Source organism: Delphinapterus leucas, chromosome 2 (assembly GCF_059928025.1).
Source record: "Delphinapterus leucas isolate spDelLeu-1000000601 "Yukka" chromosome 2, BTC_Dleu_Yukka2, whole genome shotgun sequence".
Taxonomy (NCBI): Eukaryota; Metazoa; Chordata; class Mammalia; order Artiodactyla; family Monodontidae; genus Delphinapterus; species Delphinapterus leucas.
The window spans coordinates 34,462,279-34,484,968 of record NC_143130.1 but is presented as its reverse complement, the minus strand read 5'-3'; the positions used below and the strand labels follow the sequence as shown (position 1 = coordinate 34,484,968).

At 41.9% G+C, this 22,690-nt stretch overlaps 2 protein-coding genes across 9 annotated transcripts in view; both read right to left on the bottom strand.

Annotated features, from left to right (window-relative positions):
- The window catches only part of ENTREP2 (endosomal transmembrane epsin interactor 2), a 366,320-nt gene that overhangs the window by 96,223 nt on the left and 247,407 nt on the right, over window positions 1-22,690 (bottom strand). For all 8 annotated transcript variants that reach the window (XR_004024713.2, XR_016391949.1, XR_016391950.1 and 5 more), the window contains exon 3: window positions 7,330-7,440. Coding sequence is in view for 4 of the 8 variants with exons in the window: in XM_030763982.2 (XP_030619842.1) it covers window positions 7,330-7,440 (111 nt within the window). In the remaining 4 variants the exon portion in view is untranslated. The remainder of the gene's footprint in view (window positions 1-7,329; window positions 7,441-22,690) is intronic.
- On the bottom strand, window positions 9,565-11,326 carry NSMCE3 (NSE3 component of SMC5/6 complex). The gene has a single exon (XM_022554493.3). The coding sequence runs from the start codon at window positions 11,042-11,044 to the stop codon at window positions 10,205-10,207; it is 840 nt and encodes a 279-aa protein (XP_022410201.1). The 5' UTR covers window positions 11,045-11,326; the 3' UTR covers window positions 9,565-10,204.

Genomic DNA, 22,690 nt, shown 5'->3' with positions numbered 1-22,690 from the left:
TTCATATGTGCTTGAGAAGAATACAGTCTGTTGTTGTTGGGTGGAGTGTCCTATGGATGTCTGTTAGGTCTGTAGTGTTGCTCAAGTCTTCTACTTTCTGGTTGATTTGATCTTCTGTCTATTTGTTCTATCCATTACTGAAGGTGTGGTATCGAAGTCTCCAGTTATTACCGTTGAATTGCATACTTCTCCCTTCACTGATGTCAATTTTTGCTTCATGTATTTTGGTGCTGTGTTATTTTGGCACTTATATGTTTAAAACCATTATATCCTCCTGATGGGAAGAACTTTTAAAAAAATAATTTTAAAATGTACATCTTTATCTGTAGCAAAATTTTGACTTATTTCTTCAAAAATCATTATCTATTTTTATTATTCAAACAAATCAGCCCACAAATAAATGCTTGATTGGAATTTTTGTATACGTTAACCAGTAAAGTGAAAGTAAAAAAACAAAGCTCTATCTTGGAACATGACTCAAAATGAGCAACTTCTTTGCTTTTAGATAGTGGAAGAATATGTCTTCAATTTTTTTGTGCTATGTACAGTGTCATGGCTATGGCTCTCCTGGGTTCTTCGAAAAGCCCTTTGCTAATTCCTGTATGAAAAAGGGTTACACTCTGGCTCCCCCTGCCAGAAATCCCACATCAGACTTGAGAGGCACACAGGGGAGAGGCTGAGATGAAGCTCTTCAATCAGAAATGTAAACAGATAAGGAAGAAGGAGGTGGTGATGTGCTTTCCATCAAAACACCCGCCCAGGTGTCAGATCTCCTGAGGCCACCCTCGTTTTGGGGAGCTACATACCCCCAGGAAGCCTAGGCAGAGACTAGAAGGATGTCCAATTAGTGGTCAGGTCACACTCACAGCAAGATAGCCCAGCTTTCCAGAAAACAAGAATAAATCACACTGTCCCTGCAATGTGATGCATCTATTTACAAAGGATTTAAGGTCAGGAAAACACGGGTGTGATCGTGGGCAAGCACAACATAAATCACATGATTGTTTGCTTACAGGGAAAGATACCTCTCCCAGTTACATGCTTGATGTGGCTGGAGAGGAAGAGCTCACATTTCCTACAAAACTGGACGCTGTTTTCACATCCCTTTGTTGTGACACATAAGCTATGGTTTAGGTTCCTTGAGATTCTTCTCTACACAGGGAAGTGTTCCCCATGTAGCCAAAGACTGATTTTGACCAAGAAGAAACAAGACATATTCTTTACCTCCATCATCCAGTGCTTCTCATCCTTTCCTCTTTTAACCATTAATTCTAAAGTGCTACGAAAAACAGAAATTTAATGATTTCTTAATGGTTAAGAGCAAGGTTAGAATCTGATGCCAGCACCTGCCAGCTGCATGACTTTGGAAAAGTTCCTTAACTCTCAAGGCCTCAGTTTCCTTACCTGTTAGTGGGGATAAAATAGCACCTGTCTCTCAGTCACGGCTGTCAGGAGTAAATGAACGAACGCATGTGACGTGCTCAGAACAGTGCCTTGTACACAGCAAGTGCTCAAAGAAGTTTGCAATCCTCCCCATCATCATCATCGCGCAGCAGTTAGTATTAGTTTGGCATAAAGGTATTAAAGAGCACATTTCCATCTCATGTCTGAACATATATCAAAATGAACTAAATATATAACTTTTATGAAATTTTCCACCTAAATTTCTAATTCTTGGCAATACGAAGTAGGACAAATATTTTAATTCACTCCATACTGAAACACAGCAGGACCCTATGGGGCCTGTCCAGGACCACCTCCCCCTCTGCCCAAATACCCTCCGCCTGCCTTTTGTCTGCAGAGGAACTTTGGTCAAAGAATAAATTTAATCAGAGAAGTGAGAAAATGCAGGAGGCAAAGGAAAACAGTCAAACAAGACCAAATAACAATAGTTTAGTCATTAAGCAAAGTCAAGGACCTTTAGTTCCTCCTTAAGGGATATAGATAATGTTCTGAGCCATATCCTGTGAGCTGTCTTGTAGGTACTGAAACCCACACCAGGTGGAAGAAGTCAACTACACGAGGACCAGACTGTAGCCATGACATAAGCTGCCACAATTCTGAGAACTGTCCTCAAGGAAATGGGAATAATCCGACCCTAGAACTGAAGATGAACTGTACTGAAAACAATCAAGATGACGCTGGTCAGACCACTGATGACCAATTTCAAGACGACTGTCAGAGCTGACTGTGCTGTTTCTGCATGTGGCCCCCTCCCTCAGCCTATAAAAGCTCTTGTCCCCTGATCAGCAGGGGGGAATTGGCCTTTGGACATGAGTCCCCTTCTCCCCCAGTTGCCAGCCTCCAAAATAAAGCAAACTTTCCTTTCCACCAACCTTGCCTCTCAAGTATTGGCTTTTGAGTGGTGAGCAGCCAGACCCAACTTTCGGTAACAATACTATGGTGAAGGAGGATATATTTGTTTCCTTTATAATAAAATTATTACCCAACTATATTAAAATTAAAAACAAGGACAAGAATGCATGTTCACTGTGGCCGTGCCTGTGACAACAAAACAATGGAGATGGCCAGACCGCCTCTCGGTGCAGGTACATACAGTGACTATGGGGAAATACACACAGCCGCCAGAAGAATGAGGGGCTCCCTGTATATACTTCCATGGTAATGTCTCAAGATAATATCAATGAGCAGGGAAAACGCCACAGAAAAAAGTATACAGTATAAGCGTGTTTAAAAATAAAACTGTATGTTTGTGAATGTACAACATGCACACCCACATGTATGTAAACATATACGCATATACGAGGGTCTGAACACATCTCATCCTAAAGGGATCACAGGTGTGATGGGGAGTGGCAGGCAGACAGTGAGAGGGGAGACGTCCAGTTTTATTCCAATTCATGTATCACCTGCATCTTTTCCAATGAGAATCTATTATTTCATATTAAAAAAAAAAGGAAACAACAACAAAAAAGCGCCTTTTCCGTTAAGACAATGTACTTATCAACACACGATGCATTATATTATATTGATCTGCATCTGAAAAGCATTGTTAGGCTTTCATTTTAAAAACACTGTAAGAATGTGAAAGTAAATCCCAAACTTCTGCAGGATGAATTGAAAGAATTAGGTCATAACTGAAAACAGATTTTTAAACAAATTTTTGATGCTGTGCAATATTTCATTGTACCAGCAGTCGTAAATTAAACAAAACATGATGAGGCATTTAAAAAGACATTTGAAAACCCATAATGGTTTTAATTGTCATTAACCTAAAACGGCATGTTTACTTAAAACCCCCAGATAATTTTTTACCTTCCTCTAGGGCTCTTAGGAAAAGAACCGCTGGGATACACTCGCTGATTCACTCACAGGCCAGGATGGCACCCAGCCCTGGATGTGGCCTTGTTCCTTGTGGGGTTCTGCCAAGTAGGGAATGATGGGAAATGCCAGTACTCGGAGGAAAACTGACGGGATGCCAAGAGAACAACAGCAGCTGGGAGCCTCTCCGATAAGGGGATGGGGGGAGGCCCTTCCCTGGAGGTACTGACACCAGCTGGGACCTGGGATCCTTTGCTACAGTGCTTGCACCTGGACAAACGTCTCTTTGAGCAACAAAATATAAAGAAACTATATGGGACTAAAAATAACTGCGTGCATGTGCAGCTGGGGCAAATTCTGGACAACAAGATACAAAGAGACCAAAAGGCCCAATTGTCACTTCTGCAGGGACAGGCGCAAAAGCCCATGTAAGGAGCCAGTTCACCAGCCTCTCAGGGAGCGAGTTAGCAATGGAACTTATTACTTGTTCTCCCTTCCCCTGCTGCAGCAGCGGCCCTAATAAAGCTTGCCTGAATTCCTTGTCTGGCCTCTGATCGATTTTGATTAAGGAGGCCAAGAACCCTGGTCAATAACTGTACCACCTACTCTGGAATCCCACAGCAGGAGCAAAAGCCACTCAGTATTTGTTGAGTTATGAATGTGCACAAAGGGTCATCTTCTCTGCCATGTTTATTTTAGCAAAAGACTAGAAACATCCCTAACTGATCCTTCATTAAGTGGTGGTTAAACAAATTATCATCCATCCATCCATCCGTCTGTCCATCTATCCATCCATCCATTTATCCATCCATCCATCCATCCAACCGTCCATCCGTCCATCTACCCAGGGCTCTCTATTTAACAGCTGGAAAGGGCTCCAAGGGCTGATGTACAAATGTCACCAAGCCACAGGGTTGGCTGACAAAAGGGATGTGGATAACGGTAGGCAGAAGAGACATGTGTGTAAGAATGGTAACACAACACTAATATGCACAGAAAATATCTGGCTACCAAAAACTTTCTGAAGGGGATGCTAGGAGTGTGGAATTGAAAAGAGACCTCATAATTATAATAATTTATATATAATAAACTATTATGTATAATAAAAATTAGTTAATTTTTAATTATGCAGAGGAAAAAGACACACAGATATGGAAATGTACTAGCTACACTAAAGAAAAACAAAAACTGCACTGAAGGATCTATAAAAATAATTTGGATAAAACCAAAAGCATGCACAATGTGCCTGAAAGGGAAAACATGATGTTGTCAACGTGTCCATTCTCCACCAAATTAATCTATAATTTTAATATGATTCCCATTGAAATTTCAAATTGATTCCTTTGAGTCTTGAAAAAAAAAATTTCAAAACTCATCTGGAAGACTAAACTTTTAAAAACAGGCAAAAACTTTTTTAAGAAGTAGATTCAAGTCTGGGATGGGGGTGGGGTAGGGCTTGCCCTACCAGTTATAAAAATATAGAGTTAAGGTAATAAAAGTGGTGCTGTTCTGTGTATAGCACAGGGGATATAGCCAACATTTTATAATAACTGCAAATGGAGTATAATCTTTAAAAACACTGAATCATTATGTTGTATAGCTGAAACTAATATAATACTGTAAATCAACTACACTTCAATTTCTTAAAAGGTAGTATTGTTCTGGAATATGAATAAACAGACATGGGAATGGGACAGAATGAAAAGTCCAGAGATAGGCAAATAGTCACATCTGTATGTGTGTGTGCATACCTATGATAATGCTGTCAGAGTAGATACCGGCTCTCTTTTTGACTATCCAGCATACATTCCTGTCTTCCTTCCCTCAACCCTTCCTAACAGTACCTTAGTTTGGAGAATTATCTCTTGGATTCCACTGGTGGGACAGCTAAGCAGATTTTTTCTTACCCTGGCCAATCAAAATGCTCCCTCCCTGGACTCTGACTCTAGGACCAACGGACAAAGAGGTTAAGAACCACGGGAACTGTTCACTCCTGCAGAACTGCATCCTGAGGAGTTCAGGGTTCCCGCTGCAGACCCCCACTCTGGGTCAGGCTTTTGCAGCCACAGAAGCTCTTTTGGAACCAGCCAGTTTCCAGGCTTAATCTCTAACCCCTTGGATATTCAATAGGTCCCACCATCTCTCTAATAAATGGCCTTTGGCTTTGTCAGTTTTTGTAACTTGCTACCAAAGGACTCAATGTTCAGGTGGCATTTCATATCATCAGGGAAATATTAGGTTACTCAGGAAATAGTTTTAGGAAAGCGAGCTACCCATTTTAGAGGAAAAGGTTAAATTCATCAAATAAATTCAAGGATATTAAAGAGTTAATTATTTTAAAAAAAAGCACACCAGGGGAAATTATTGGGGTAACATGATCTTAGGAAGGAAAAGGTCTTTTTATTGGTTCTAAGGTAAGACCACAAAGGAAAACTTTAACAGCTTTGAACACACAAAAATTTAAAATTTTTCTATGTGAAAAAATAAAGGGCAAATAACAATCCAGAAATATATCTGACCATATAAGCTGCAGGACTCAAAACCATAATATACAAAGAGCTCTTGCAAATAAATAACTGTTAAATCTAAAAATGGGTAAAGGTCCCAGTCAAATCACAGAAGAAAAAGAAATATAAATGGTACATATATAAATATATAAAATATATGTAATATGTAAATATAAAATTGCATATAATTATATAATTACATCTTTCCCATCCTTTCATGCAGCATACAGTATAGGGAAACAGGGTCTGAGATTAATACCAGGAGAAGTCAACCTTTCAAGACTGGGCACTTGTCTTTCTTTTGGATCTGGACCTCCAGGCACTTTCACTTCTTGTCACCCCAGTCACTCTGTCTTGGAAAATTGGAATCAGAGGAAAAATTGGCTAATCCTGTGTAGGTTGCCAGATTTTTACCATATTCACCACATTTAGTACTTAGGAAAAGAGAGGCTACCAAGTTATGAACAGAAGTTAGCAAGTCGCCCTTTCTGTTGGTGATGGGGCTCCAGGTTGTGTCAGTTCTTGGTAGTCCTGGGGAAATACTGCACTACAGCAAGGATACTCTGTGTATATCATATTGGGATGAAATATGATCAGTGTGAGCTTGCCCACACTGAACAGAAAATAACAAGACTAAGCTCTCAGTTTTGGGGACTCAGTAGGTGTTTCAGCACTCAGCCCGCACCTTACACTAGACTTGCTGGCCTTGGTAGATGAGGAATGTAAAGGGCAGCAGCTCCCCTTTGAACCCGATGGCATGGCTACAAGAAACGTAGGCACTGCCCTGCTACAGAAAAGCTTCAGGTAGTTCAGCATAGCCCCTGACCTCTCAGAAATCATGGCCACAGGTTGGCAAGTACATGGGCAGCTGTGAGGGGCATGGCTCTAAAAGGTAGCCTTGTGCCTTCTCTAAGTTAAAGAAACAAACACCAGCACCCCCATACCCAGTAGCCAGGGTCACATCAGGGGTCACACTGCACCTGTACTGAACGTCATGGGACACACTCTGATTTCTGCACCAGCCACACGCATATGTTACCGAAGCAGGAGCCAAGTTATGATAAGGAATGATGGTTACATTCAACAAACCAAAATGACCCCCTACCATGTCCATAGCACACCATCTACGGTTTTCCTAGATTGAAAAGACAGTTCTCTTTTTTAACTGAAAAATGAGAACTAAATTGTTTGGATGCACTCATTATCAAGCTTATATGTATCTCGGCACTTAAAATCGATTTACAAAATTGATTTTTAAAAATTCAGTGGAGACAAATATCAATGCAACAAATATTAAAATAAAATCGTTACTAAAGACATTTATTTTAAAATAGCATTACACTAATATACTATTAGTAACTGACTTATGAGTAGAACCAGTTTTAATTTGGGAGAATTTTAAAAAATCAATCATCGTTAATTCCTTAACACTAAAACATCAGAATACATCCAAGGATACAATAACATTATTTTTGAAATCACTTTCATTCAAAATCAAAGCCTATGCCCTTTATCAAAAGGTCTGCATTTCATTACTCACCAACTGACAGCCTTCTAGGGAGTTGACTAGCTGAGCGTTCTGACAGGAGAGAATTGAACCAGCCAAATTCAGCATTACACATACTGCAGAGAGCAGCATGAAAAAGGTAATCTGGAAACAAACCAAACAAGAAATTGATTATTCACTTGGAGAGACTCAAAGGAAAAATTATTTGGCTTTCAAAAAGCTTTCAGATGATCTAGTAATTATATGAATAACATTTCTGTTTTCAAGGAAAGTATTATTTATTAAAATTTCAAATTCATATTACCTTAAATCAAATAAAAAAGGTAAAGTCTCTGAAAAGCCATAGCCAGCAACCATGATTTTATTTGAAATATACTGTAAAATATTTTAGAAGCTAAACTTGAAAATACTATGCATCCTTCAGTCTCAAAATAGTGTTATATAGACTCAGAAATAACAAGTAATAAATTACTAAAAAAAAAATCAAGTGAAAGAAGTTTATTTATTAGAATGCCTTTATTTCTTTTAATTTTTGTTATGGAAAATTTCACACATATGCAAAACCAGAGAAATCAGTATAACAACGCCCCGCATACCCATCTCCCAGCCTGTAAATGTACTCCATATTTATTGAAAAAAATCTTCATGTAAGTGGACCATGCAGTTCAAACCTGTGTTGTTCAAGGGTCAACTGTATATATTATTCATACATTAAACATTATATTGTATTAACTAGACAACAGCACAATAGCCACAAACTCTTGACACCTCTGGGAAGGGTGAAAAGATACAAGGGCTTGATCTGGTCTGTAATGTTTTCTACTTTAAAATTTGCAACAAAATGGTAATCTATTGAGGGTAAATTATTAATATCTCTACAAGAAAAGTGTGGGGAAAACATGTGCCTCAGATATAGCTGACACTGCACAGTGCATAATGATATTTTCCGCCCCATACAGATGAAAATCCCAGCGTTAGAACATCCCAGAGGGGAAAGCGGTCATTGAGTAAGCAGAATCTTAGCCAGGAGGTAATTCATGCACTGAAATAAATGCAAACCAAGAAATGCCTTTAAGGGCCAACTATATTCACTGATAAAATAAATGCAAATTCCAGTTCAACAGAATAAAGTAAAACCCAGTCATCTAACCCATTGCTCCACACCACCACATACCCACCAGATTCTTCTAGATGACTCTAGTCCAGGGTTGATCAATCCACATTTTTCTTTTTAGTATTTATCTCATTTCATGATTAATTTGCAGTACCTTCCCCCCAAACAATCATACTTATTCACCTGCTGAATAATTAACAGCTGAACTTCTGTATATAAACAGCATTTTGCCAGAGGCTATGGAGAAATACAATGAAAGGCCACTATACCAGCTTTTCTTCAGGCTCATTTAATCCATACAACTAACTATGATATAATTATTGTTTTTCCCATTTTACACATAAAGAAATTGAGATTAAGGGAGCTTAAAACCTATGCCAAATCACCATGTTGCCATAGCATGAGCTGTAATTTGAATTCAGTCTATCAGACAACCTCGAAACCCCATATGCTATTCACTACATTACAGAGACCTCTCCAACCTGGGGTAGATCTTACTTTCTGCTCTTACTGTTTACATGGGCTCTACTCACCATAAACCATGAGTTATGTTTTTCCATAAAACCATACAACAGAGTCAGGCTAGAATAGTCATATTTTTGAACCAGTAATTCCAATTCGAGGAATGATTTAGAACAAGATAATGAAAGAAAACCTTAAAAAAAATTTTTTTAACTTCTCCAGACCAAGAATAAACAAATTTAAACAGATTTTAAGGAACAAAGTAACAACTAAAATCCCCCACAGCCCCGGACTGTGCCAAGATCTCTAGGTATACTTCCCTATCTAATTATCACACTACCACACACAACAACATGCATCATCAACCCATTTTACAGGTGAGGAAAGGTCTGTATACAACCTAACCTGCTTAAATTCCTACAGCCAGTTATGCAGAGGGAGGCTCTGATCCCACGTAGTCTGATTCTCAAGTAGGTATGGTTAATCATTAACACTTTTCTGTGACCCACAGAAAGAAATATATTTTACATCATGATCCAACATGCACACACACATAAAAATAGAGCAACTTCCACAAAACACTACTTACCTGAATGATACGTGGTAAAAATTTTCTTTTTTTGTTAAGATGCTGTTTTTCAGTAATGAAATCTTCTCATGACTTACGGTTAAAATAAGTGCACAATGCTTACTTGCTTCAAAAATACAGTGTTTATTATAACTATAGTAAAAAAACCAAAAAAAACAAAAACAAAAACAAAAAACCAGAAAAAAAAGGAACTAAATGGTCAGCCACACAAAAACTTATCCGGAAAAAATACAATGCATACATTGCTTAGAATGACTCATAACACTTACACACATGGGAAATATGTTTTTAAAATAGCTATGCTAAGATAAATAGAGATGTAGGCAGTTACATTTTAGTTTTCAATTTATAGACTTTTATTTTTCCTTACAGAGTTGAGTAGTCCAGAGGCCAGACAAGAGCCACTTTGTTTTATTTCCCTGGTACGAAAGCAACTTACTGACGTGTTCTTTCTTTTAAATGTCTATTTCCATAACATGGTACAAAACTTTCCAATTCGCTTTATAAAGCTAGCAAGATTTTTATACCAATAAAAAAAATACAGTAAGACAAACCAAAACAAAATAAATCATCCCCTAATATTTTTATAAATGAAAATTCGGAACCAAAGTGACTTATAATATCACAAAAAGAAAAGATTGCAAACACATCCTAAAACTGTTACACACATTTAAAGGTTACAGCAAGATGCTCCCTCCCACCCCCAGCCCTTCCCCAGCGTCTCTCCGAGTCTGTCTCAGGTTTCAAGAGGAAGGGGCTGGGGTTGGGGCCGTGCCCCCGGTCTGGGGTCTGGCCCTGGCCTCCTCCTCCGCCAAAGCCTCACAGTACTGCGCCGGCCAGTCCTTGGGATCCTGATTGTGGACTTTGGCCACGAACTTGAGCACCTTCATCTTGCTGGTCTCCAGGTTGGTGCGCGGGCCCCACTGGAGCTCGTAGTCCACGGGGTCCGTGTGCGGGATGCGCCGGTACTCCAAGTACCGCTGCCGCACGAAGTCCTCGGTGATGAGCTTCTTCGGATCCCCGAAGATGAGGTGCTTCTTGGTGGCGTGCACCCCGAGGCGCCGCAGGAAGTCCCAGACCTCGGTCTCCTTGATGCTGTTGCCCTTCATGAAGATGAGCCCCAGCACGATCATGAGCAGCCCGGTGGTGGGAGTGCCCTGGTCGCCGCGCATCTCCGCGTCCTCCTCCACCGGCTCCAGTGTGTTGACCAAGATGTAGGTGTTACTCCGGGGCTCCAGCTCCACCAGCCGGTACCCGAACACGTACTCCAGGCGCTCGGCCGCCCGCCGCAGCAGCTCCGGGAGCACGTCCTTGTAGTCCCCGACCACGTGCCGCAGGATGTCGGTGCGACGGATCGGGATCTTCCTCTGGTCCTTGATCAGCAGGAACTGCACCAGCTCCGCCACCTTCAGCTCCAGCTGCTTCTGCGACCGCGGTCCCGGCGCGGGGGGAGCCTCGGCCCGCCGGCCGCCCTGCGACGCGGCGCCGCCCGGCCCGCGGGACGTGCTCGGGGCCTCCTCGCCGCCGCTGCCCCGCTCGGCCTGGGTGCCGGCGCGGCCCCGGCTCTTCGGCTTTTGCGACATGTCGCGGCGGCGGGACCCGCGCTACGCGGACACCCCGTAGCTAGCGGCTGAGGGGATGAGGGTCTGCGCGCAGCTCCTCCTGGCGGCCCTGGGCGGGGCCGGAGAGGGCGCGGTTCCGTCACAGAGGCTGCGCGCTGCGTCAGGCGGCTGCGCGGTTGCGTCACGGAGGCTGCGTGCTACGTCATCGAGGCCGCGCCGTGTCTGGGGGTCGGTCTGGTTCGGCCGGCGGTTGGGCGGTGGCGGCGTCTCCGCGCAACCCTGCGGGTCCCAGCCGTGTGTTTTATTAGAATTAAGTGTCGTCCTTACGAAACCCTGAAGATAGAGAACAGGAAGCAAAGGTCCTGAGCGTGTGTGCGGCTCAGCTCAGGACCGCACAGCTCAGGCCAGATCCGTAGAAAGTGAGTATCGAGAGCTCTGAAATCGGGACTGTTTGTAGGTGGAGGAGACTCCCAGGAAGAACGTGGGAGAAAAATAAGGCTAAGAGCGTGTAAGGGAAGTAAAAGCATTTCTTTCCCCACAAAACTGGGCATAAAAAGGATAAAAGACTCAGAGGACTAGTTTGCCGTCGCCAGCCGCCCCCTCCCGCCAACCTTTCCTACCAGTAGCTTTCTCTAAAGCCCCTGAGTCTGTTTAGAAAGAATGGTAAAGGCAGCCTTGCCTCGCAAGCAGGGCTTTCCCCATCTTTTCACCATTTTAGCATTGATACTCTGTCATAATAAACTCCAGCCGGACAGCTCCGTCAAAGCCATCCCAGAAAGCACATTTTAGTTAGGTCCGGTGAGTTTATCTTTTGGAAAGCACATGCTCATGGAAATTGCCTGGGCCCACACCACAATTTTTGCAGAAATGGCTAAGAGAACGCTACCAACAGAGAAACGTGCTCTCTCAAGAGATTACCGTTTAATTTTGGGCATCCCTGATCAAGAATTGCAATCATGTGAATCTCTTAAATGTCTTAATATATCAGCCTTAGGACTCAATGAGAAAGAAATGAGAAAGAAAAGAGAACCCAAGGGTATCATCCCTCATAATCTGTGACGTGCACTTTATATAAATATATATATATACATTTTAAAATTGTGCAAATCTAATAGCCAATGTGAGTCATTCCATTAACTCATACCATTTGCAGTCTGCTGCCATTACTTCCACAGAGCTCAGCAAATGTGTTCCTTTTGTATTAACTTACTTGCAAAGAAGAAACTGAATTTACCTTTTTTTAAAAAATATATTTTATTTACTTATTTTTGGCTACATTGGGTCTTCGATGTGGTGAGCAGGCTTTCTCTAGTTGTGGTGAGAGGAGGCCACCCTTCATTGTGGTGTGCAGGCTTCTCACTGCGGTGGCTTCTTGTTGTACAACACGGGCTCTAGGCACGTGGGCTCCAGTAGTTGTGGTGCACGGGCTTAGTTGCTCCACGGCATGTGGGATCTTCCCAAACTAGGGCTCAAACCCGTGTCCCCTGCATTGGCAGGCGGATTCTTAACCACTGCGCCACCAGGGAAGCCCCCTCATTGTAGTTTTGATTTGCATTTCTCTGATAATTAGTGATGTTAAGCATCTTTTCATGTGCCTCTTGGCCATCTGTATGTCTTCTTTGGAGAAATGTCTATTTAGGTCTTCTGTCCATTTTTTGATTGGGTTGTTTGGTTTTTTTTTATACTGAGCTGCATGAGCTGTTTGCATATTTTGGAGATTAATCCTTTGTCCATTGATTCGTTTGCCCATTGATTCGTTTGCAATTATTTTCTCCCATTCTGAGGGTTGCCTTTTCGTCTTATTTATGGTTTCTTTTGCTGTGCAGAACTTTTAAGTTTCATTAGGTACCATTTGTTTGTTTTTGTTTCCATTACTCTAGAAGGTGGATCAAAAGATCTTGCTGTGATTTACATCAAGGAGTGTTTTTCCTATGTTTTCCTCTAAGCGTTTTATAGTGTCCGGTCTTACATTTAGGTCTTTTAGTCCATTTTTAGTTTATTTTTGTGTATGGTGTTAGGGAGTGTTCTAATTTCATTCTTTCACATGTAGCTGTCCAGTTTTCCCAGCACCGCTTATGATGAGACTCTCTTTTCTCCATTGTATATTCTTGTCTCCTTTGTCATAGATTAGTTGACCATAGGTGCATGGGTTTATCTCTGGGCTTCCTGTCCTATTCCATTGATCTATGTTTCTGTTTTTGTGCCAGTTCCATACTGTCTTGACTACTGTAGCTTTGTAGTATAGTCTGAAGTCAGGGAGCCTGATTCCTCCAGCTCCATTTTTTTTCTCAAGATCGCTTTGGCTATTTGGGGTCTTTTTCTCCATACAAATGTACACATCTAACATATTAGGACAGCAAAGCAAACAAAACTGAGCTAAACTAAGCAAGTGCTGGGGACGATACAGAACAACTGCTAGTGGGATGTAAACGTCACTCAGATAAACAGTTTGGCAACATCTTACAAAGTTAAAGTTACATTTACATCTGACCCAGCAACCCTACTCCAAGGTATTTCACTGAAAAAAATAAAAATTTACATCCATACAAAAACATACACACAGGTGTCTATAGGAGCTTTATTCATAATCACCAAAAGTGGAAATAAAGCAGTATTTTAATGGGTTAAGAGATAAAGCAGCTGTGTTACATCCATACAAATGAATAGCACCCAGCAATAAAAAGGAACACAATTACTTATAGGTACAACAGCATGGCTGAGTCAAATGCATCATGCTAAACTCATGAAGCCAGTCTCAAGAGAGTACGTTTTGCATGAGTCCATGTAGATGACCTTCTGGAAGAGGAAAAACTACAAGAGTGGAGAACAGATCATTTGTTTCCAAGGATTAGCAGTGGGGTCAAAGACTTGACCATTGCAATGTGATGATCACGGGGCCCAGGAACAAGTGTCAGGACTGCCAGGCAGTGTGGCGGGTACGCTGTGGGCTGCTGTCACAACCAGGGCCAGTGATCCTTTGGGATGGGAAGTGGTACCCAGCCTGGGGCAAGTGGGGTGGGTACAGGCCAATCGTGGGAGGCCCAGTGCTCAGGGAGCCTAAGCATTCAGTGGAGGGAGTAAACTGGAGTCGGGGTGACCCGGAAAATCTCCAGGACTACAGCAATCCTTGGTGATGGAAGCTGGGGACAGAGCACGTGGCGCTTTCCAAATACAGGGCCTTAGGGCATGAGCTTGCTCACTTGAATATTAAAGGAAATGGTGATCCTGTATGGCTGGAAGACTTAAGACACCAAGATAGTCACATTTACCGAGAAGAAAGAGATATCTTATTTCAAGGGAAAAGCTAAATATAACCAGTGTAGAAGACCATGTGACAATGTCTTCTTAATTAACTTTTAGAATTCAGCACATTTCTAAAAAGATAGACTTTTCTTTCTGATCACACTAAGCCAATTTTTAATACTTGTCTGATATTTTTTTCCCAAGAGGAAGTTCTATCAAAGGACCTGAGACCGACAGAAAAGATATTGGCAAATATTCTTTTTTATTTTTAAGTTCATTTGCCAAGAACCCAGCTGTTTAAAGCAGTAGTTCTCTCTAGCTTTCTGTAACTAAATGAGAACATTAAATTTCAAATGTATCTCTCTCCTAAAGCCATACAGGGTACCCTATCCTTTCTTTTATACAAAAAATATAGGACGATTACTTGCTCAGATAGAATGAAAATTTAAACAGCCACCTTGTAAAAATTAATAATATATGATTTTCAGCTAACATATAAAATACTCAAAGTTGAATAAAATAAAAGTCAAGGGACTTCCCCGGTGGTCCAGTGGGTAAGACTCCACGCTCCCAATGCAGGGGGGCCCAGGTTCGATCCCTGGTCGGGGAATTAAATCTCACATGCATGCCACAACTAAGACCTGGTGCAGCCTAAATAAATAAATAAATACTTAAATAAATACATAAAGTTTTTTAAAAAAAGAAAATACTTATAAAAACAAGTCAAATAAAATACTTGAATATTTAAATAATCTGAACATACTGATCACTCCCATTACCTTTATCATAAATATCACTTGACAGTGAAAAATTAATATTAATAAGCTGGGTGGTTTGTAGATGAGACATTTAGACACAGATTCTTCCCACTGGTGTTTATAATCCAGCTTTGGTTGAAATATAAATATAGCAAAAAACATAAAAGGAAGAAATCATATTCAGGGAGAAAACAACTTCCCTATTGCTATAGATTGAATTGTGACCTCCCAAAATTCTTATGTTGAAGTTCTAACCCCCAATGTGACTGCATCTGAAGATAGGGCTTTCAGGAGGTAAATTAAGGGTAGATGAGTCATAGGGTGAGGTCCTAACCTGGTAGGATTTGTGGCCTTTACACAGAGGGGAAGAGCAAGAGAGTATGGCCTCTCCACGGGCACCCAAGGACAGGCCATGTGGTGACTCGGCCAGAAAGCAGTAAGTCAGGAAGCGGGCTCTCGCCAGAACCTGACCAGAACTTTGAGACAATCCACATCTGTTGTTAAGCCACCCTGTCTGTGGTGTTTTGCCATGGTCGCCCCAGCTGACCAAGACATCTACAAAGGAGTTTTTATTTATCCTATTTTAGAATAATACGTTTGGTTAAATGTCAACTAATGAGTGATAATGTTTTTACATATTTCTGTGACTTTTCTGGGAGACAAACAGTTGAAAATTATGTAAGTTTCTTTCCCCAAGATCCCTGTCTACAGATCACTTCTTTTATATACACTGTAACCTCAACAATTACCACCACCACCCCGAACAAAAATTTGGACCCTCTGATGCTTGTTTAAACACGGGGTGACTTGTTTTGACACTTTTTCTAAACTCACTCCTGGTAAAGGCTGGTCACAGACAAAGCAGAGAACTCTTCAAGTCTCAGCCTCAAAAGCTCAGTGACATTACCCCAGGCAGGTCAGCGTCACTCAAAAAGCATGGTCTGGGGGCCCAGCTGCCACCCCTCGCCCACTGGCTGACCCAGTGGGATCACCTCCTTTCTCTCTGACCCCGTGTCCTCTTCAATAACATGGGGATCAGAGCTTTCCTGGGGTCAGTGGGAAGGTGAAAGACACAAACATAAAGCGCCTGGGGCAGTTCCTGGCACAGAGTAGGAAGCGATTTCTAGAATGATTGACAGTGTTACAATAGCAGAAAATGCACTCGGAGAGTAGTCATGGATTCCAGCCTGGTTCCCAGAATAATTTCTTTAAAGAATGTCTTCAGCTCTTGTCTCCCAAAGCCTGCTCACATGTTGTGGGACTGTCAACACCGTCACGGTAATTGCCGCCATGGCCAGAGGTCCCCTCCCGCCCTTCCTCACATAGTAGCATCACACAAAGAGCACAGGCTCCAGACCAGGACTCTCTGGGTCCAAACCTCTGTGCCTCAGTTAACTCACCAATAAAAGCTGTTTGATAGGAATGCCTATCACACAGGATAACGTGAAGAGTTTAAAATGGTACTCATTGAGCCCTCTGTATAGCCTGGTACAGGTGGTCCTCTGTGGATGTCCACCTGGCCTCTGCAGGTGACCGAGGGTGCAAGGCCCCCCCCACCCCGCTCGGGTTCCCTCCCAGGTCTGCTCCGTGGAATGCAGGCCCACAAGCCCCAGCTCCTCGTGAAACCTACAGGGCAGATGGCTCAAGAGATCAACCAAAAAAGGAAGACAGAGGCACAGTGTTCTCTCTGAACTGAGAGGGGCCTTGGGGACAGAAATAAGTGGCAAAACAGGAGGTCCCAAAGGCTCCTGACTCCTGCCCTGCCCTCATCTTCCAAGGTAGCCGTGAGACAGAAGGCAAGTTGGCAGCGTCCTGAGAATTCTCACGTGCAAGTCGCTCTAGGGAAATCCTTTTGGAATAGAGGCTCATATCGTGCATGTATGAGCTCCACAAAGGAAGAAGGGCCAGGATGGAGGGCCGGGCCAGTGCTTGTGGGGTGGGACCTGCCCGGCTTGGCCAAGGGGACAGTGCTTGAGTTTCTGGGAGGAAAGTAAGACCCCGGGGCCTTCGTAGCAGCAGCCTTGGTGTTTTGGTCTCCCCACCCTCCCCTGGGGGTAGAAACCAGGCTGGTGGAGGGCCACAAACTTGTCAGCGTGCAGGAGCCCAGGAGCACAGGCCAGAGCATTGCGACAGAGCGCTGCCAGGTGCACCTGCAACAGATACGCTCCCACGGCAGCACAGGTAAACGCACAGGACCAGAAAAACTGCGAAACAGCCTGACAACTGACCAGAAAACAGACCAAGAAACGTAAGCTCCCAGAGCACCACACGGAACCCCAGATCCTAATCAGAACATCAATCCAACACCAGGAGGACTGGAGCTGATACACGGGGAGACAAGAGTCAGAACTGAGGAAGCCAATTACAGGGTGAGAAATAGACCCGCACCGTCATCACACAGCTAATAAACAACTTGGAAAGTGAGGAACAGAGCAGATGTGAGTGACAATCTCAGTAACACCGGGGGTGAAGTGTGAGATCGCCACCGTAACTGCGTGGAGGAAGAAAGAGAGGGGTGATAATACAACGAACAGGATCTGGGGGGCACTGGCAGTGTTCTCCCTTCACTCTAGAAACTAGCGTGTCTTCTTGGGAAGGAGAACCAACCTCAAGTTTAGAAGTAACTCTGGTCTCACGTCAGTGCTGCTTCTGTTAATTTCAAATAAAAACAGCTGTTTAAAACCCAGGCAGTGTCATTCCCTAGTAGCTCCTGTCTTTTACCAGCATATGCATCCAGGGATTTCTCAATTTATAGACACTGAATAGGAAAGACTGACCATTTCTGGATGGTATCAATACAACTCTGTTTATTGCTTTTGCTGTTGTCATTTTCTGTTGTGCTTAGTTTATTAGAAATGTGCATGGGTTTAATGTTTTTTAATGTCATCATTAATGTAAAAGGAAGACAATCCACTCAACGTTCCTTCGATAAACGTATCTGTTGAACACTGTAAAGCTGTAAGCCAGACAAAGAGCTCGCCCAGCTGCAGGTAAGATCAGGGAAGCTGGCAGAATCAGGAAGACAGAGGCTAATCTAAACGCAATTCATTCTGGAAATGCAAGTGTGATTTAACATTAGGAAATACAGTCCATCACATGCATAGAGCTAAAGAGAAAAATAACACGAGCATCTTGGGGATGCAGAAAAGGTATGCGATTCAGCATCTGTTCATATGAAAAACACTCAATAAAACAGGAATTGAGGGAAAGGATGAGTCTATCCCAACATGATAGAAGATATATGTACATTTACAACATAAACCTCAGCTCGAAAACCAGCATCTTAATGAACACAGGAGAACGTGAGGCTTTTCTGCTCAAGTCTGCAGCAAGACAAGGGCACCCTCCATGTCCATGACTCTTCAGCACTGAGTTCGAGGGATTCGCCCATTATTTAGACAAGAGAAATAAACTGAAGGCATAAAGATTGTGAAAGAAGAGGTTAAGTTATCCTTATTTGTAGTTCATGTGCTTATACATGTGGAAAGTCACGAGTCCTTGTGCCAAACAAGCGCACACACACACACACACACACACACACAAAACAGGAAGAAAACTTAGTTTTAAAAAACAGGTTGTAAAATAAATACACAAAATCAATAATGTTCATTCACACCAAAGACAACAGTTGGAACACGTAGCTGAAGACCACATTTACAAGAGCAAAATAGGTAAATGAGTACTATCACTGGAGACTTGACAAGAAATGTCTAAAGCCTGTATAAACAAAACTGTGAAACACTCAGGAAGAAAAAGGAAGTTCGAATAAGTGGAAAGATATGCCATGTTCCTGCACAAGAAGATTCAACATCACATAGATGTCGATTCTCTCAAAGTTAATCTACAAATTCAATATCATATCAATTTAAAAATCACATCGTTTCCTAAAGCCAGGCAAATTGATTATACAGTTCATTTAGCAGAACAACCAAGCCAGAACTGCTAATGAAACCTTAGCAAAGCAGAACAACGAGGAAGGCTAACCATACCAGATACTATAGTGTATTATAAAACCTCTGTTATCAAAACAGCATAGTGATGGTGTATGGATTCACAGACCAATGGAAGAGAATCTAAATATCCAGAAATAGACCCTTTGTCTATGGAAATCTAGTATATGATAAAGTTGCCATTTAAAATCACTGGGGGAGGACTTCCCCGGTGGCTCAGTGGTTAAGAATCCGCCTGCCAATGCAGGGGACACAGGTTTGAGCCTGGGTCCGGGAAGATCCCACATGCCGCGGAGCAAGTAAGCCTGTACGCCACAACTACTAAGCCTACGTGCCACAACTACTGAAGCCCACGTGCCTAGAGCCCAGGCTTCCCAACAAGAGAAGCCACCACAATGAGAAGCCCGCGCACCGCAAGAAGAGTAGACCCTGTTCGCCCCAACTAGAGAAAGCCCATGAGCAGCAACGCAGACCCAGCACAGCCAAAAATAAATAAATAAAAATTTTTTAAAAAATATAAAGAATTGTTTAAAAAAAATCACTGGGGGAAAAACTGACTTTTTAATAAGTGGTATTGATATAACCAGGTAGCCACATAGAAAAGGAAAAATATACATCTGTTTTGCACAAATTATATCAGGATTAATTCCAAATAGATCAGAAACTTGAGAGAGGGAGAGATCCCATTTAATATTAGAAGAGAACAAAGAGTTCTTCCCTCTATGACCTACAAATTGAGAAACTGCACTATTACTCACACTCCAAAGCAATAGAGAAAAGACTGATACATTTAACTACATAAAATAAAAATCTTTACATGTCAAAACCCCACCATAAGTAAATAAAAAAGACAAATGACACATTAGGGAGTAGGGTGTAACTTGCATCACAGACAAAAGCATAACAGCCCTCCGTATAAAGAGGACAATGCAGCTGTAAGAAGGATAGGAAATATCTCTGTACAGAGACCAACCCCCAGGATATACCTTAAGTTACAAACCGAGGACCAGGACAGTAGGACAGTGCGTGTAGCACGCACATATACAGGCAGTGTGCGAAGAGTGCACATACTCGCTTATCATTTTTAAATGAAAGCATAGGGACTTCCCTGGTGGTGCAATGGTTAAGACTCTGAGCTCCCAATGCAGGGGGCCCGGTTCAATCCCTGGTCAGGAAACTAGATCCCACATGCATGCTGCAACTAAGAGTTCACATGCCACAATTAAGGAGCTGGCGAGCCACAACTAAAGGAGCCCGCGAAGCCACAACTAAGGAGCCCACTTGCCGCAACTAAGAAGCCCACTTGCTGCAACTAAGACCCGGTACAACCAAATAAATAAATAAATAAATATTTTTAAAAAAACAACAACAAAACGAAAGCATAAAGCCAAAACCTAAGAGTGGTTGCTCTGGGGTGGGGGTGAGGGTGGCAGTGGCAGGGGGCAAGGGCGTGGAGACACAGAAACAGAATAAACGGGACAGGGATGACAACTAGAATCCTCCAAAAATCCTTTGTTGTACAGATTTGACTCTGTTAACAGTAAATGTTCTATATAATCATGAAATGAAATTCAATCAAAACATCTCTAAAATCAGAACAAAATGAAACAAACCAGTATACTGGGTTGGCAGCTTAACTACAGAGAATGGTTTTAGAAAGACCGTAAAATAAGTAATTTCACTGTATCTCTCTAGGAGTGTACATCCTGAGAGATAATCAAGGGATATGTGGGTGCTACAGCCCATCTGGTCCAGCAAGAAAAGATAAGAGAGAGAGATTTAAGTGACATAACAACCAAATACAAGAAGACAGAGGGACACAGACAGATACAGTTAGAGAAATCGGAACATTGCACAGTTGATGATAAAACAAATCACTGGTATTTATTGGCTGTGATACTGGCATTGCAGCTATTTAATTTCCTTTCAGAGATACATACTTCAGTGCTTTGAATGAAATATGATGCTCAGGATTGCTTGAATAATCCAAGGGAGAAATGGTAGGGGGTGGTGGGGAAAGAATGGCCAGGAGTTGTTGTAGCTGAGCGATGGGTGCACAAAGGTTCAATGCATATTATATTCTTTACCCATGCATACGTTTGTGCATATTATTAATTATGCCTGTGTCTGTGCATAATTATCCACAATTAAACATTTTTAAAAAAACATGAAAAATGCAGGTTCAGATCTCAGCTCTGCTACTTAGTCATGTAGCCAAGTTTTTACAATGTCCTATGTTTTGGGAACCACAGTTCCTTCATTTTTAAAAGAGGGCCCTTAAATTGAAGTCAGAAGGCAAATTAACAACATAACCAAGGCCCATCATGGAGAAGAACTGAACTAAGGCTAGTTATTTTTTATATTTATATGAACAAAAAACAAATAAATACAAAAGTATAATTCTGCCAAATTACTAAGAACATTTTACTTAACACAAAACCAAAGTAAGATTGCAAATGATGCTTTCAAGGGGAAATAAAGAATTGAGCATTTCAGTTTCATAATTACACAAAATAGCAATGCTATAATAGGACTAAATTGATGCCCAAATGTATCTCTCAATTATTGCCAAACTCAAATACCAGATGCAATGCACTAATTCTGAGTAACATCCACAGAACTACATACAGCTATTACCATAAATAATATTAAATTTGTGGGACCGCAGATGCTATGCTAAGTCTGATGTGCCTAAAACTTTGCTGACATATTCTGCCCTATTGTTTCATAAAAAACCACAGTAATCAGATTAGGTTAATTATCAAGCCACAGACAAAAGATTCTTCCTTTTAAAATACCCGGGTAAACAGAATAATTTAAAATGAAGAAATATTTTAATAAAAATAGTCAGGGACAGACCTCAAAGCATTAAGGAACTAGATCTGTACACTCTTGGGGTTTACATTCAAAGACTCAATCAAATTTAAACTCATCACTTATGCAAAACGGAACACGAATCTCCCATTAAAATTATCATAACTGCTGGCTTGTTAAAACACTCAAGTGTATTACACATACCAGAGGAAAATTCAATATTATATCATTCCAATAATGTTTCTCTTTTAATGCAGAAAACATGGAGTTTGACCATAAAGCGATGGGAGATGCTACAGATTCATGCAAAATTTCCTTTCCTGCTTTAGAGGGCAACCACTCAAGGAGGCAGCAGGTGTCACAGCAGCAAAGTCCAGAACTGCCACACCTGTGACAGGTATGGGATGGCGAGAAGGAGGAGTCCAGCCTGATCCACAGAAAAGACCCGAGGTTGATGTCTGGTGAATAAAGGGGACCAGGCCAGGCGTCCTCCTGTGATGCTGCTGTGGGTGTGGCTTTTTCACCGTGGGAGGGCAAGTAATTTTAAAACCATGTGAACTCACCTCCCAGCTGCCTTCTTTTGAAAACAGGCTCTCGCTGGGTTTATCAATCGCCCACCCAAACCTGGCTCTCACAGTTAGCACGTAACTCCTGATTTCAGGTGTAAATTTTCATAGTTTCCAGACAGCTGTTCATACATTGATGGCAAGTTCTCCACACACTTGGAGTAATGATGCCTTCCTGTCAGTTGGCTCAGTGTGAGAGATGCAAACCAGCAAAGATTAGGGGGAAACCAGTGTCTGGATGCTCGCTCCACACATCTACTGTCACACAGCCCTTCCCTCTGCAAAACTGATACCAAGAGAAGCCAATTTGCTAAGAATCACAGGTAAAATTAAAAC

Bases quoted from the DNA above. Each gene is read 5' to 3' on its own strand.
- NSMCE3 (XM_022554493.3), bottom strand. From the start codon at position 11,044: ATGTCGCAAAAGCCGAAGAGCCGGGGCCGCGCCGGCACCCAGGCCGAG.